The sequence below is a fragment of the Gasterosteus aculeatus genome, chromosome 3 (genome assembly GCF_964276395.1).
Source record: "Gasterosteus aculeatus chromosome 3, fGasAcu3.hap1.1, whole genome shotgun sequence".
Classification (NCBI taxonomy): Eukaryota; Metazoa; Chordata; class Actinopteri; order Perciformes; family Gasterosteidae; genus Gasterosteus; species Gasterosteus aculeatus.
In genome coordinates this window covers 10,011,332-10,027,163 of record NC_135690.1, presented here as the reverse complement: position 1 = coordinate 10,027,163, position 15,832 = coordinate 10,011,332, and the positions used below count along the sequence as shown (strand labels likewise).

At 43.0% G+C, this 15,832-nt stretch overlaps 3 protein-coding genes and 1 non-coding gene across 4 annotated transcripts; 3 read left to right on the top strand and 1 right to left on the bottom strand.

Moving 5' to 3' along the window:
- Positions 1–462: 462 nt before the first annotated feature.
- On the top strand, positions 463–534 carry trnap-ugg (transfer RNA proline (anticodon UGG)). Its single transcript has one exon. It is a non-coding gene; the product is annotated as a tRNA-Pro (tRNA).
- A 3,920-nt stretch (positions 535–4,454) lies between these two features.
- On the top strand, positions 4,455–7,600 carry LOC120816249 (transcription factor Sox-14). The gene has a single exon (XM_040171753.2). The coding sequence runs from the start codon at positions 5,881–5,883 to the stop codon at positions 6,604–6,606; it is 726 nt and encodes a 241-aa protein (XP_040027687.1). The 5' UTR covers positions 4,455–5,880; the 3' UTR covers positions 6,607–7,600.
- A 937-nt stretch (positions 7,601–8,537) lies between these two features.
- On the top strand, positions 8,538–11,973 carry cldn18 (claudin 18). Its single transcript, XM_040171752.2, has 5 exons — positions 8,538–8,948; positions 9,961–10,125; positions 10,279–10,429; positions 10,525–10,638; positions 10,719–11,973. The coding sequence occupies exons 1-5, from the start codon at positions 8,729–8,731 to the stop codon at positions 10,804–10,806; spliced, it is 738 nt and encodes a 245-aa protein (XP_040027686.2). The 5' UTR covers positions 8,538–8,728; the 3' UTR covers positions 10,807–11,973.
- selenof (selenoprotein F) lies at positions 11,534–15,825 on the bottom strand. Its single transcript, XM_040171755.2, has 5 exons — positions 15,498–15,825; positions 14,400–14,567; positions 12,969–13,032; positions 12,483–12,532; positions 11,534–12,297 (listed from the first exon to the last, which is right to left on the bottom strand). Exons 1-5 carry the CDS (start codon positions 15,630–15,632, stop codon positions 12,166–12,168), a joined length of 549 nt encoding a protein of 182 aa, XP_040027689.2. The 5' UTR covers positions 15,633–15,825; the 3' UTR covers positions 11,534–12,165.
- Between the last annotated feature and the right edge of the window lie 7 nt (positions 15,826–15,832).

The window sequence follows — 15,832 nt, the reverse complement described above, 5'->3', positions numbered from 1 at the left end:
TATTTCTGCAGATAACTGTCAACCGTACCAAACCATAATCGATAAATCACCCATATTGGAAAAGACGGTATATCTGTTATGTTGGGAAACTATTTCAATTAGAGTAAAACGTGAATTTTTAAATGAATACGTTCACTGATCCAGCTGTTCTAGTCCCTGAATCAGTATGGCAAACCAGTATTATACTGGCTTGAACCAGCACTAAACTTCCGTGACTGCAACTGTTTGTTTTAAACACTAACAATATTTAAGGGGAACTCAGAAATTTTTTGAACTAATTGTTACTCATTTTGAACATGATATGTTATCTAGTGTATAACCGTTTTGACAGCTGCTGTAACTTAGATGGATAGAAAATAATTAGGTAATATAATCGCTTTTTCCTCCTGCTACCGCTACTAACTAGTAACACCTGTTGTTGTTTTAAATATGTATATTACATTTCTGCAGTCAACGGCATGCGGCTCGTTGGTCTAGGGGTATGATTCTCGCTTTGGGTGCGAGAGGTCCCGGGTTCAAATCCCGGACGAGCCCAAGTTGTTTTGTTTTATTTTACTGTAGTTGACAGGATTTATTTTACTCCTGTCATATGTGCATTATGTCGTTAATGTAGTGTTGCAGAAATAGACTCAGGGATATGACTACTCATAACGACAAGATGCAGAACGATATGCAAAATAGAGAGCACTATACTGCTCTCTAGTGCACTTTTGTAACGCTGCACTAGGGCTTTCTTTTCATTGTTTTATCAATATGCAATTTTTACATATGAATTAAAACCCTGCACAAGATGGCATTTCATCTATATCAAACAGATTATATGCTCCAGGTCTAAATCATCAGCCTAAATTATATTACTTATTCTGCACATAGTCCCACTCCAGCGGCGCAGGAGGAGCATCATACTACTTAAAGATATTCTAATTTAATGCCTTTCTGTCTTCACCCAGTAGGGGCTTATCTGAGCTTGCTGTTGTGACAGCATCTGTGCCCCCCACCCTCCTCTTCTTCAGTCGGGCTCAGGACAGCCAGTGCCCCGCTTAACACGAGTCAGGAGATATCTCTGTAAATTCCCTCTCTGTTACAGCGAGCATATCATCGCCATAGGAGCTACACTATTTCCATTATTGCACTAAGCCTCTTAGCGGCATCTCATTTGCAGTGTGGCTCCACAGCATTCAATGTGTGTGTTTCTTTATATTTTAAATGCATATACCACCTTGATGTGGCAAAGAATGTCATGAATGAGAATTAAAGTTGCTGCATGATAATTTAACAGATTATTTATAAGAATTCTGTACTGCAAGGTGTATAGGACCGCACATGCGTCCTCAAACATGTCTTGTTTATATCCTTTTTACAATATGTATGAAACATGCTGACAAAAGTTGATGAAGGGACTGCGAATTGACACATGCTGCTTTTATTTCACCATTATTATTCTTTTACATTTTGAATATATGCAATATATATATATATATATATATATATATATATATATATATATATATATATTGTTCTATTAGCATTAGAAGAAAATAATTAGTAGGAGAGAAGAGAAAAGGCTGATGGTCTTATATTGTTGTTTTTAGTGTGTGTGTTTAAACATTAACAACCTCATCATCTTAAAAGTGCTGTAAAAGGTTTGCGTTATCACTAAATGCATTGTTATTGGTCAATAAAACATCTAACAATGCATGTGGTTCAGTGATAATGAAAATAAGGATTACATACAAGTTATTAGCTCGAGTTCCAATAAAACTCACTTCAGAGGATTTTGTCTCAAAAGAATTTATTTAATACCAAAATCCACTACAAGCCAGGCGTAGTTGTCAATCAATGATTTAGTTAAATAAAAAATAGAGAATATACGGCGAACAAATTCTTCACTTTAATTAATGTAATCTCAAATTCATCCTTTGTGAGGCTATAAACAGATTTCTCTGTCAGTGTCTCACTAACTCACAGCACATCACATCTCCCCAGTGATCAGGCTCAAAGGCCCGAGTTCACCTTCTTTTGTTATTATTTGTTTGTTATTAACCTCAGGTAGCAAACCTAAACTATACCATGCCTTTTTTTAAATGTAGTTATACTTATTAGAAAAGAGAGGTTCACTTTCCTCCCCCCTACATCACCACAACATGATCAACCCCACAACCAGTCTGTTAAAAAAAGCAGCCGCCTGCTTAGCCGGCACCTTTCACTTTTTAAGCAGGACTTAATTTACTGCTGGACATTTTAAATCTCCTGCCTCTGTGGCTCTGAGTCGCTGACAAACGCCTGGTTGCAAATGTATCTCATTGACTGCTGACTCGGTTGTATTACAAGCTGGCTGATATGGGCTGCCACAGTAATGTGGTCCTCAGGTTTATCCTCAGATGCTGGAGGGCGTGTATTAATTTAGTTTAGATGGGGCCTTATGAAAAGTGTTCTGGCAGGCAGCAGATCTCCTCTCCTCTCTCTCTCTCTCTCTCTCTCTCTCTCTCTCTCTCGGGTTTGAAGCTATCTGCCACAGAGCCAAAGTATATTCCACCATCAATGTGTCAGTGGGAAAGCTATTAAAACCGCTTTACTTTTCCTAAGTATCAAGAGAATAAGCAAAAGATTTAGTGAAATCCCCCCAAGAGCACAGAAAATCGTGAGGATTTTCCCCCTGAAATGTTTCCTAATGGACCGCTCAGAAGTGTCAAAAACTCTTGTTAGACTTCAGGGTAGTTTTGGGATTTCAGCGTATTTACTTGGAGCTGAAATGACAGAATTTGAAGCATAAAAGCCACTGAACTCACCCACATAATTAGATGGAAACCCATTGACCATCCAACTCTGTGCAGGTTATGTTTCCCGCATGATGTTTATCATGATGTTAAGCGAAGCACAAGAACGTGATCTGGTGAATTGGGGAAGTTTAGACCCGAAGGTGTGCGCCTCACTTCTAATATACAGTAAAAGAATCATAATGTTTATAATGATATAGGCCTGCAACTAACAATCATTTTACAGTCAACTAATCTCTTTACTCTTTACTCTTTACTAATAACCCTAACCCTAACCCCTAACCCTAACCCTTTTCAAGTAACCAATTAATTATTCGGTGAATAAAATGTTGTGTTTTAAAAACACTTTAAGGAATAAAATAGTTGATTCCTTAAAGTAAAAAAAATAGAAAAAATAGTCACTGCAGTCTCTGGGTCAACTAACCCTGCCCTTTCCTTATGTCACTAATGTTGTGTGGGGTCTGTTTCCATTATTTTAAATAAATATTTCACTGGCTATGAGAGAATATTTCACTCACCAATTTGTAGTCATCAAATGCCCCTCAATCTTTTATAGTCGAGAGGCTGGAACAAGTAATATTATATCAACTGAATAATAATGAAATTCCATTTGTTCTTGATGGATTAATCATAGTGTCAAAACACAAGCAGAGACTATTGTTTATTCACAATGTCACCTACTCTGTTAAAAACACCTATTAAATAAAGCGGCAGCAGCATTTCTAAACAATGCAGCCGTTTGGAGAAATAAAGAAAAAAAGATCCATTTCACAAGATACGTGTAGTCAGCTCTGTAACGGTTCAGTTAATGAAAACAGGCAAATTAGTGAGGAACACCAGCGCGGAGTCGACTTGTTTGATTGTTTTCCTGTCAGACTTTGGCGGCGTCCCCCCGGCCCGAGCGCCCCGCCTGCCCCTCTGTGTCGCCTTTCATTCCCTTTTCACCCCCGGGCCTTTCTGTACCTGTCAATTTCTTTCTACAGCGTGACTCCTTAATCCACCTGAGTGCATGGAGGACAGTTTTGACATAAGAAGAAAAGATAGACTCCTAAGGAGAGGACCAGTATCTTTAGAGCCCGGGGGGATAAACGGATTATGACGGCCATTTTGTGCTGCTGGCAGTTTTTCCTATTACCCGTTTTTTTTTTTTTTCTTCTCTCCCCCCCTCGTCTCTCCAGAGTTTAAACGCTGCCCTTTAGAAGTCACACCACACTGACGAGTGCACACAAAACACGGCGCTCTCTGTGTTGAAGCTTTGAGCAGAATTAAATCTTGACAGACGATGGCGAGTTTGCCAGCGATGGATTTCTTGGCCTTACTGATACGTTCATGTTGTTGCGCTCGCACGTGGTTTCCCCCGCCGCCCCCCGCGTCTGAGAAACGCTCCAGACATGCTTTCACTGTGAAGGTAATCATTGTCTCCGCGTGGCGGCCGGTGCCTCCCGAGTTTCCGAAGGCCTGAACCGTACAGCGCGGGTGATAACAGCGCAGCCACGAGTAGACGGATCAACTGGCCGACCCCCCCCCTGCTGCCAATCACTTTATCCCTCCAGCCCGGAGAACACCGCTCACCCAAAAACGTCTTATCATCTCCACCACTGATGCAGTGGGCACCAAGCGGATCTTTTATGTCCATTTATTTCGCCTTTGAAGAGGCCTGCGGTGCCTTTTGATTGTGGGAGGTAAATTAAATAAAGGCCTCCCGCTCGCTGGTGCCCTGATAGCAGAGTTTATCGCCACTACCAAGACCTTTTGCCAGAGCTTCAAGCAACCGCCACGGGTCTGTCCGGAAGGGAACACATCATGCTCGTGTCATGGTAATAATCCCGTTTGCAGGAGCCTGAAGCTCCCTCCTAGTAAATTAGCTTCCGGAGTCTATATACACTCCGATCCCTGTTTTTAACTAAAAGCTCCTAATTTCCCCGAGTTGCAGCGCACATGCTGAACGTGATTTATGCTCCATCTCTTCTCCACCGATGTCATTTCAATAAAAGACGAGAGGTGTATTTTGATCAGATAAGGAATATTTATGAAAACTGCAACAAGCAATGATTCACCCATAGGCCGGTGAATTATGGCCATGATTAATATTGATTTTGTAGAGTACAGGGAAGGGAGAGGTGAGCTGTTTGTATACACATTGATGCATCAGAAATCTGCATCATGGGACATCATTTGAATGAATGGTATGATTACTTTTGATGACAAGTTTTAACAAACAAATCTTGGGAGTGATTTTGGAAAATAAAGATGGGGACATGTTTTAGAGGCCCAGGGATGACCTTTTTCATTTGGTAAAAAGAGCGTTTTATGCACGGTTGATTAAATCTGTATTCCTGGTGGATCGGTTACATCTTCCTATGAAGCTGTAACATTTTGTTGTGTGCTTTTAATTTTGTAGAAAGATTCATATGTTCCCTGAAACTCCCAAACTAATTGTGAGGTCGCTTTGGTTTAGTGTTTGTTGTAGTACCGATGATGAAACATGCAGAAAATGAGTTGAACATGAACATAACAACATTTAAAGATTTCATTTCACAAGGTGTTTGGAACCTGTGACTTCAGAATTTGCAGCAGTGCAAAACAACTTCTGTGTTTCACTCCCTTAACCCTGACACAATCGTATAACTCATAGTTGTGCAGCAGATTACTCTTTTCTCTGTTCCCCTGCTTGAATTTGCCTCGGGAGACATTTGGAGAGACTAACTGTGGGAGGGGGAGGAGGGGGTGAGCCCCTTAGAAATGTTGTACAGTCACTTTTTGTGAGGGGATTACAGCGCGCTCTCTCATTCCCATTGGCTTGGCCCGCCGTGACACCGGTGTGGCGATGAGTTGCTGGCATGCCGAGCATCATCCATGACAAGCTTCCAACTTGGTCCTGCGCGACTCCCAGTCTGCCTTCGCACTTTCTGCATTTTACCCTGCTTACCTCGTGGAGAAGCTTCCGTCTATTTGGAATTCGTTTCTTGCCATAGAGACGGGACAGACATTTCTTACAACTTTTCCTTTTACGCACGAGACGAGCATGAGCTTCTTGGAGAGGTGACTTAATTCGAAAGTAGCACTGGTGTTTGTTTTGTAAATTAATGCTTAAACGTCTGACATGGCAAAACCTTTAGATCACATCAAAAGACCCATGAACGCATTCATGGTGTGGTCCAGAGGCCAGAGGAGGAAAATGGCCCAGGAGAACCCGAAGATGCACAACTCTGAAATCAGCAAGCGACTCGGCGCGGAGTGGAAGCTGCTGCCGGACTCCGACAAACGTCCGTACATCGACGAGGCCAAGAGGCTGCGGGCTCAGCACATGAAGGAGCACCCGGACTACAAGTACAGACCCCGACGCAAACCCAAGAGTCTCCTCAAGAGGGAACACTTCGTGTTCCCGCTTCCGTCGTTACTCGGGGACGCAGCGGAGCACTGGAAGGGATTCTCCGTGGACTCCTTTCTCGTCCCCGGGGACAAAGCCAGAGCGTTCCTCGCCCCCGTCCCGTCCCCGTCGTCCTTCTCGCTGCTGGAGCCGGTGGCGCAGTTCAGCACGGGAGCTGTCCAGCGGATGGCGGAGATGCCGCACGCCGCGGCCGCCGGCGCGCTGCCCTACGGCGCGCACGCGTTTGGATACCAGACTGGAGGGATCGGGGCTCTGGCTTGCAGCGGACAGCACAGCCACGGTCACCCGGCGGCCTCCAGCCCGGGGTACGTGGTGCCGTGTAACTGTAGCGCCTGGTCTGCGGCCAGTTTGCAGCCCCAGGTGGCCTATATCCTCTTCCCCGGAGGGAGGACCAAGGGCGGCATGGACCCGTACACTTCACCCAGCTCCAGTGTGTGAGAGACTGGACGTTTGGGACCAAGGCAAGATAACTGGGGCGACGGTGCATTTTGCGTCTCAGAAATACTACGGCAAAAGTGGATATTGTGCAAAAGTGTTCCAGCAGATATCGATTGCGTTCAAAATTCACTGCACAAAAAAACAACACTCAAGTCGCTAATCTAATGCTCACGAGTAACTTTTTGAAACAATTACTCAAAACGGACTTCCTGTCCATGCTGTCAATCACATGATAATAACGCTGTTGAGGAAAGAGCGCGGGAAGCCTGAGACAATGTGTTTTTTATTTATTCAATAAACCGTAAAAGTCAAAGTAAAATTCACCTCATTTTTTATTTTTTTCCATGTACGTTTATGTAAATATTGTATTCTTATTTTAATTTTAATTTTAAAATTGGTCGGCTTTCCGGAAAGGCAAGCACAAGAATTTCAATACACAGGGTGTAAACGGTGTGTAAATGACAATACAAATCTTTGAATCTTTGAATAATTCATAGAGCTACATTCTTATGTTTGAACAGAAACACTTGTTTTTTCCTCAAGCGAGTAAATCTGTCTCATGATGAAGGTCGGTTATTTTATGTTATTTTGAAGTGTAGATAAGACATTTTTCCATAAAACACAGTTTTTTCTTTGGATCTGGACAAGAATAAACATCTCAATTCTGGATAATAAGTCATTTTATTTGAATGAGATTACCGTTTTTTGGGTGGGTTATCCATATCATCATTTGTATCTCGCATTATTTTAATGTTTACTGCAGTATCACTGTTATTTGCAATCAATTGGATATACTTTTATGTCAAACAGCAGTTGTAATGATAACTTTGGGAAGTTTGTTTTATTTCATGTTCCTTAAACCCCAAGGGCTCATATTTAAACAAGCCGACCGATAAGCTACAAACAAAAGCTTACACAAAAGACGGATATTTATTCATTGCAAGAAACAGTTCATCCAACTGACCAATAAAATTAAAATCTAGTCCCACAACGTTTTCCGTCTCATGTGTGAGTTTCGTTGTGTGTCTGTGTTTGTGAGAGTGCGAGAGTGAGGCTCATGATAAGAGAAGAATAGAAACTTCTCTCCTCCCCAGTTGTTGACAGAGTGATAAGGTGATACGTTGAATCATAGAAATCGTATGAGCTGTTTGTTTCAATGTTTGTAAGAGGCAACGAGTCCTCAACCGGAAACCACCAAGCTTTGTTCTCTGTGTACGTCGATTCACAGTCCTGTATCGATGTGATGCAGAATGATTAAAGATGAAGGACTGGACCCCTAACGCGTATTTAAGAAATGTGGGTCATTTTGTAAATGTTTGATTTTACACAATAGAAATGCACCAGATGTCCTGGCTGGACTGTCCGTTTTTACAATACTGGAACCTAAAAGCACAACAAAAAACGACAACAAGCAAAGTGGCTTTAATTGAAAGTCGGGCGAGTTCAAAGGTGACGCATTCATAAATTCACAGGTCCAGCCGGACTGTGTCGATGAGCTTGACCTCTGCCCCTCAGGTGGTAAAAGCTTTCACCTTACTGGTTTCTCACTGCTGAGACCTGATATCAACTTATACTTTCTGTCTGTGATTAAGAAATAACCCCAAAATCTACTCCCCGGCAGTCTGATGTATTTCATCTGAGTGAGTGACACACTCAGTGCTGCCTCTGTGCGCTGGCTGCTTTGCCTTTGTGCCGCATCATTTTCTCACAGTGTGCGACGGCGTTGCCGTGGCAATGTGCTGCACGATACCCTCACTGACCAACCGTTGGACGTTTACCCAAAGCCCCGTGGCGTCGGTGAGTCAGCGTCCCGTATTTACATTCAAACAGTTCTCGTTTAGGTGCCAGGTGCGCGTATCGCCGGTGTGTCCAACCCACTTAGCACGAGGAGGCCCAACCCACCCGCGGCGCCGTGTCACCCACAGGGTGAAACCAAACCGCCTCCACCCAACGCCACCATCACTACCAAGCACCACTGTGCCCGATCTCATTCTCTGGCCTCACCGGGCTCACGAAGCTACACTTTAAAGTATTTAAACTCGGCAAAAACCATCCTACACACACACACACACACACACAGTGCCTCTATTATACTGCTCAACTTCTAAAAGTGGAAGCAACGATGGCGCCTTCAGTCCTGCAGAATGGTGGATTCGTTTCGGGTTTGGTCGGCGCTGCGGCCCTCATCGCAGCGACTGCCATGAACAATTGGAGCGTCAAGGACCGGCAGGGGGATGTTGTGACATCCGTTTACACCTACAAGGGTCTGTGGCGGGACTGTGAGACCACTTCCTCCGGACTCACCGAGTGCCGCCCGCTCTACGGCCTCCTGGGCTTCTCAGGTAGGACGAGACTCCTTGTGCTCAAATGTGCAGAGGTTCCCCGCCCCGGCGTGTGGTACCATTGACTTACATCCAGGCAGGTTTTAGTCAGTGGCTGCTCAAACCATTACAAGCTGCTCTACTCTTAAAGGACATAATCAGCTTTCGCGCAGGATCAATGATGAGTAAACAAGTTTACGGTTTGTCGGGACCAAGTAGTCAAGTATCAGAGTTACGAGGAAATTCTGTCATTACTTTGTGGAATGTTATGCGAAACAAAAAGGCAGATGAAGAAGTAGCAGTTTCAGATTTGTTTTATGTTCTATGACTCTTAAAATTAGGTACAAAATGCTTGTATGATTTTGTCACTCAAATGTACCAACTTGTTCTGATGAAGTTGGGAACAAATAAATATTCACAAAGGAAAGCTACAACATACATATTTTTGTTAAATTGAAAGCCAATTCAAAGGGAACGGGAAAAACGAGTAATTTAATGTTTTCATGAGATTAAAACTATAAAATCATTGGTTAAAAAAATAAAACTGTGAAAGGAAAAATCTTTTTCCTCTTTTTCCTATTTCCTCTTTCTCACTACTTATTGTACATGTTTTTTTTATTTTTTTTATTACTATTATTTCTATTAAACGGAGGACATTTCTGAGTATTTTTTCCTCTTGCTCCTGACATTAACTCTAGTTACTGCGTCGAGCCCGCTGCTATCAGTATTTGCATTAGCGCCAGTTCCTTCTTCTCACTGTGAGACTTAGTCAACACAGTTATCAGAAACAGAACAAAAAAGGGGCGAAGTTCCTGCAGCTCGCCCACTGAGGGAGAACACAGGGGACATTTGCAGATTAAACACGTGTGGTCACATCATCGTCCTATGAGGGCGTAAGCGTCCTCTTGTTATCACACACGTGATTCATGTGACCCGAAATCATTGTGCAAAGTAAAGCGCCTCGGTAGAGTAAGACATGATGAACTTCTCAGTCATTGCAGCAGCATGTCTCAGGTGTTTTTGTGTCCACTAGGTGTGTTCCAGGCCGTGCGAGCCCTGATGATCGTGGGCGTGGTGCTGGCCGTCCTGGCAGCGGTGATATCAGTTTTCTCCCTGACCTGCCTCACTATGAACAGCATGGCAGACACCACCAAGGCCAAGATGAGCCTGACCGCCGGCATCATGTTCATCATCGGCGGTACGCTTACTAATAACAGAAATATGGAGACGGCTCTTGTTTTTTATGTTCGTTGACCCCTGCGGTTGTTGAGGATTCGCTATGTTTGACAGTCGCTCTGCAAAGTAAATAAATCACAGAGCCGTTGTCTATGTGACTGGACACTCCTCTCAGGTGTGTGTGGCATCGCAGGAGCTTCTATCTACGCCAATCAGATCGTAGCCAGTTTCAGGATGTCCAACAACCTGAACTACGGAGGAGGAGGAGGATTCGGGGGCAACATGCAGGGAGGGCTGGGAGGAGAAATGGGTGGAGGGATGCCCAGGTAGGACTTAAGTATACTGTTTATATGGCCTGGATTTGTTATATTCTCCGCATTATTTGTGTGCTGGACTTTGAATAACTGGTTTGGTTTTGCAGGTACACATTTGGCCCTGCACTGTTCGTGGCCTGGATAGGAGGGGGCGTCCTGCTCATTGGGGGTGTCCTCAAGTCACTGGCTTTCAGGGGGATGCTGAAAGAGGATAAATCCCAGTGAGTTAAGGTTGCTCTGTGGACAGAACTGTATGTCTCCTTACTTCTATTAATCTCAATTCTCGCCTGTTGCTTTTCAGTTACCCGGGGGTCGTTTACAAACCTCAGTCCCGCACCAGGACCGATCAGCATTCAGAGGACGGCAAGAAAGACAAGAATTACGTGTAACTTCAACGCACAGCTGTGTGTACAATTTGTTTGCTAAGGTGCGTGCGGTTAGATGTTCACGTGCAGCGTTGTTTCTTGCTTCAGTTGCCTCGTGATGAGAGTTAACATTCTCACATTGTATCAGGAGTCCAACATGTGTACTCACATGCTCATTTCCATGGTTACCAGATTTACATAAATCTTTTTTATTTTTTACTTGAGTTGAATCATTAAATTATGTTATTAAAATACTAATTTGTGAAACAGTTGGTTTGAATTATTAGAATATAACCAATCAATAAACAAAGCTCATAATTAACATGTGAAACTTCTGTTCAACAGAACTTGTGCTGGTACTGGAAACATGTTTATAGCCTCCTCTCGCTTTCAGAGAATACAAATAAGGAATTATAAGGCGAACCCTTCTGTCCAAAAGATAACTGGAATTATGTGAGGAAATCCTAGAAAAGAAATAAGCCTACATTGTAGGCTAAAATTAGTGTATTTTGGAGACGCAGTGCTGTGAAAATCTGTCCACGCCCTGGTTTATTTTTTTCCAAATAAGTCACAGGTGAATTTCTAATTTAATAACTTAAATGTTTCAATTACCAGCACGTTAAGCATGTCCTGTCACTCAATGGGTTTTACTGCATCGAGACGTTGCACTCAGCTGCAATGCTGATTAGACCACAAGATGTCAGCAGATGCACGTGTGACGTTTTAAATGAGGTCAATGATGACACTTGAGTACCAGACTATTCGTATTTAATGCACTTACATTTTCCATTAGACAAAATGACAGAAAAAACATCAAGCATCCACAATGACTCCAGTTTCTCTTCAAAGCAGAAGATACCAAAAAAAAACACAAATTTACATCAGACCTCACATCCCAACACTGGTTTACTGTGAGGTCTTCACTAACATGTGCTTCAGCAAGACGTCTGCGTTAGAGGAGCAACTAGAATACATTCTTACCACAAATCCTGTTGGTCACAATGTCGCGCAACATATTAAAAAAAGAAAGAAAAAAACATGATACAAGAATATCAGACTTCAGGTGATTTTAAAATCCACCGGCAGAGAAGGAAACTGCTCATGATGTGCATTATTGTTTTTTGAATCTAATGGACCCGTTTTGATCAATTATTAGAGCGTGTCTGAGATGATGTGGTCCACACGTTGTTTTAAATGTCATTTTTCAGAACAGCGAACCACACAAACAAAACTCCCTTTGCCTAAAGGTGGATGCAGATATTTCAGGCACATAAAACAGAACATATCTGCATGGCTGCATACAAACAGAGGCTTTGTAATTTGAGTGAAAAGAATTTTAACTTTAAAAAAAAAAAAAAAGGAAAAAAAAAATACAAACTGTTTCTATATCCGGTCTAATTTCTCGCTCAGGAACTCCTCCACACTGTCGGTGTTCCACTTGAGGATGCTGAGCTCTTCAGCGATGTTCCCGTTATCGTCCAAAAGCTTTAGTACAGGATCGGAGCCTCTGACGTACTACAGCGAGGGAGAGGGCGAGTGGGTAAGAGAGAAACACCGTTAGGAAGGCAGGTTTCCCCTCAATACCAATAAAAGACATTTAGTGTGTGCGAGTTATCTGATCAACATTATCTAATTTCACTTCATGTGAGTGTAATTGTGAGAACATATCAACTCGCTGCTGCACGATTCATCCTCCTTACCTTGATCTGAAGACCTTTGAACATCTTTGGCTTGTCGCTCCTGACAAAAGCTGAGGAGATAAAAACGCCCATGAGGCAAATGTCAGGCGATGAATCAGTCAATTAGCTTTTCCATTTTAGTACTGTGGCCTGTAAATAGTGACAACTGGAAAAACCTCCCAGGAATGCGGCGTGAACAGCGGCAGGGACAGTTGAGAACACAGGATGGCCACAGCTGAAGTAAACAAACGGCAGCCACGTTTGCTTCCACACTAAAGAGAGCTGCAGCTACTCCTGACAATGTAATCCGACCCTGAATTAGCCAAATGTGACTCTACGCAGAGGTGGGGGGTCTCCGCCAAAGACAAATAGGGTGTATATAAAAACCTATTGGCCTTTTAGACCACCTGCTGCAAAGAAGGACACACTCCACGCACACATCCCCAGTGATCAACACACTGAAACAGAGAGAGCCGCTACCGTTAAAAAAAAAAAAAAATCCGTTACCTTGGACTTGAGGGAACCTCCCCAGCTTTCATCCACACACCTCAAGGATGGCCCCGGCATAGAGCTGCGCAAAGAGAGACACAATGTCACGCACACGCCCTGCTGGTGGCTGGACAATTGGCCCGGAGGAGCAATTTGATTGAACGATTCATAAACGTGTCCAGGCGACTCCTCGGGGGGGGGGGGTACTCTGCTGAAATTACATTTCTGTGTTTTATTTAACTACACTTTGCTGATCTAGCAGCAAATGCTAGGCTGCTCCAACTGGACGCCTATTCGATATGCATACAAACATTTGTCACGCAAGCCAAGATTAAAAGGGTAAGACTGCCAATGCTCTGCATTCTGTTACGTATGGTCATCATAAAAAAACACATGACTAACATTTCCTGTGGGCGGCTCACAGGCCCAAAACATGTTTTTCGGGCGCTCTGCAGAGAAGCAAGCACGGTTGAAACGAGTAACCAGTGTGCCATCCAGGGCCAATGATTCTTGCTAATTAACAAGGCGGCGCAATAAGTCGTTTCTCTGAGGGTTTAATGACTCGGCACTGATGTCAACTGAGAGACTTCGAAAAAGCAGATAATTGTTGCGGTCTGAGGGCCGAGTGACACTTTTGTTTCTACTGGTAACCTCGGTATGCAGCTGGAGACAGACGATTGTCCGACTATGTGACGTTTCAATCAAATCGTGAGGAGAAAAGGAAATATTCTTTCCTCCTGGTGTCGGGAAATAGAGTTATCATCAAGAGGTGTAATGAGGTGTGCACTACACTTCGCTGCAGAGCTGTTGCTAAGATACCAAACACACTCTGGGGACTTTGCTTAAGTAGAGAATAGTTACATTGTTTTTCCACCATCACTTGGCTCAGTATTTATCCATCAGAGACAAGCAAGGAGTCCTTTTGACTCATCACAAGAGCAGTCAAATCCCCTCACAGGTTACAGGGAGTCACGCTAGGGTTAAGGTCACTGAAATATCAAAAGGATTGCGAGAAAAGAAAAAAAAAAAAGAAGAAAAAAAAAGCTCCTGAGTTTGTCTGTGGAATCTCAGATCTGATGTACAGCTGCAAACCGCATAAACAGTCAGTAACAGGCCCAAACTAGGGTTTTTTAAGTAGAAGCTCAAATGCCTGATGTTGGGATCCTGTCAATAATGCAAAACATTGTGAAGGAGGGGTGCTCTGGGGGCTTCTACCATCTACTGAAGAGCTTGTAGTCTGCAAAGCACAGTAAACTAGAGAAAGAATGCAGATCAGCTCAACACAGCACAATTAATAAACCTGTTGTGCGTCAACATCTGAAAAGTCAGAGTCAAGGCAGCACAGGATGATAAATCTCCTTATTATAAGTCCACGTACTCACTGAGACTGATTCTAGGCATGCAATTACTTTAAGTCTGTCTGTCCCTCTGGAGACCTGTTCCCTTTACCTTGCGCACTTCCATCTGGGCCTCCTGCTGGCAGCACTGCCGGCAGTCGGGCTGCAGCTTGGTGAGGCTGAACTCCCCGAGCAGGTCGCAGGAGCTGCACAGCAGGTTGCTGGAGAAGCCCAGTTCCCTGCACGCCTCCGACGACAGATCGGCACCGTACGCCGACAGCTGGGGGGAGGAAGGAAGAGACGAGAGAACACACACAGGATACATGAAAGGCCATGTAAATAAGTATAACAATATTACTTCAAGTACAGATTTCTGACAGTGTATTGTTGAAAAAAAAAATATATTATATATATATATATATATATATATAAGCCGTATTAGCCTATAGGATGGTGGTGCTACAACTAAAATATAATCTATTAATTTGATTTTTGATATAGAAATAAAACAATCAACAGACATGGCATTTTTATGCGAAGAGGACTTAATTGTAATTTCATTTCTCAATTACAGATATTAGACTCAGTAAACTTTTGGCAATGTGAGCATTAGATTTATCCTCTTTGATGCTAAAGAACACTTTAGTGACACTGTTGTACTGGTGACATAATAACAAAATGACTCAAATAATGATGATGATGACGATGATGATGGCTAATTTTGTTTCGTCAGTTAGGATAGCTACGACTAACCGGCATGTTTAATAAAATCAGGATTTGCTTCGAGTAATCAGAAAACCAGTGTCCTCTCATGTTATATCGCCCCATTGTCCACATTGTCCACCCATGACTTTAGAGGAGAGGACTGATTTACTCAGCAGAGAGCGGCTTCTTGATGAGGACAACTAATGTAACGTTACAAACCCGGAAGTCCTGGTGTAGCTTTGTCTCTTCTTTTTTTTTTTTAACACCGGTTTTGACAAACCAAGCGGTTTATCACTATATAATTTTAGTTGTCGAATAAGTTCTGAGGAGGCTCCACATGAAAACCTGGGCTTTGGGGTTTTCGGGATAAGCCACGTCATTTTGAAGATCCGGGCTCAGCAGGATGAGGCAAAAAAAACTACACATAACAATAGTCGACTAACAACAGCTGTGCCAACGTACAAAACATCGCACGGAAACCACCTGTCTGTGTAAATTAACTCACCGTTTGTAAAAGCGAGAGAAGCCATAGAAGATACACCTCCCCCGACATTTTGGATGCTGCTTTGTTAGCATAAACTACTCGGAGGACCCATTTATTAATCGGAGGGCGGCCACGTTGCGCCTGATCATAGAACATAATAACTAATTATTTATGTTTCCCACATGTTCAACTGTTGCTAACAAAATGCTATTCCTATCAGTTACACCAATATGTCGATGGGTATTTGAGTAATTCAAATTAATCTAATTTAATTGTGTGCGTTTTTTTAGGTGAGGCCTGTTCTACGGTCGACTATCACTGTCTTTTTCTTCTCTGTTTTTATCGGGGTGAAAAGA

Coding starts and splice junctions, on each gene's coding strand:
- LOC120816249 (XM_040171753.2), top strand. CDS start 5,881: ATGGCAAAACCTTTAGATCACATCAAAAGACCCATGAACGCATTCATG.
- cldn18 (XM_040171752.2), top strand. CDS start 8,729: ATGGCGCCTTCAGTCCTGCAGAATGGTGGATTCGTTTCGGGTTTGGTC. Junction 10,126..10,278: donor CATCATGTTCATCATCGGCG/GTACGCTTACTA, acceptor CACTCCTCTCAG/GTGTGTGTGGCATCGCAGGA. Junction 10,430..10,524: donor ATGGGTGGAGGGATGCCCAG/GTAGGACTTAAG, acceptor TTGGTTTTGCAG/GTACACATTTGGCCCTGCAC.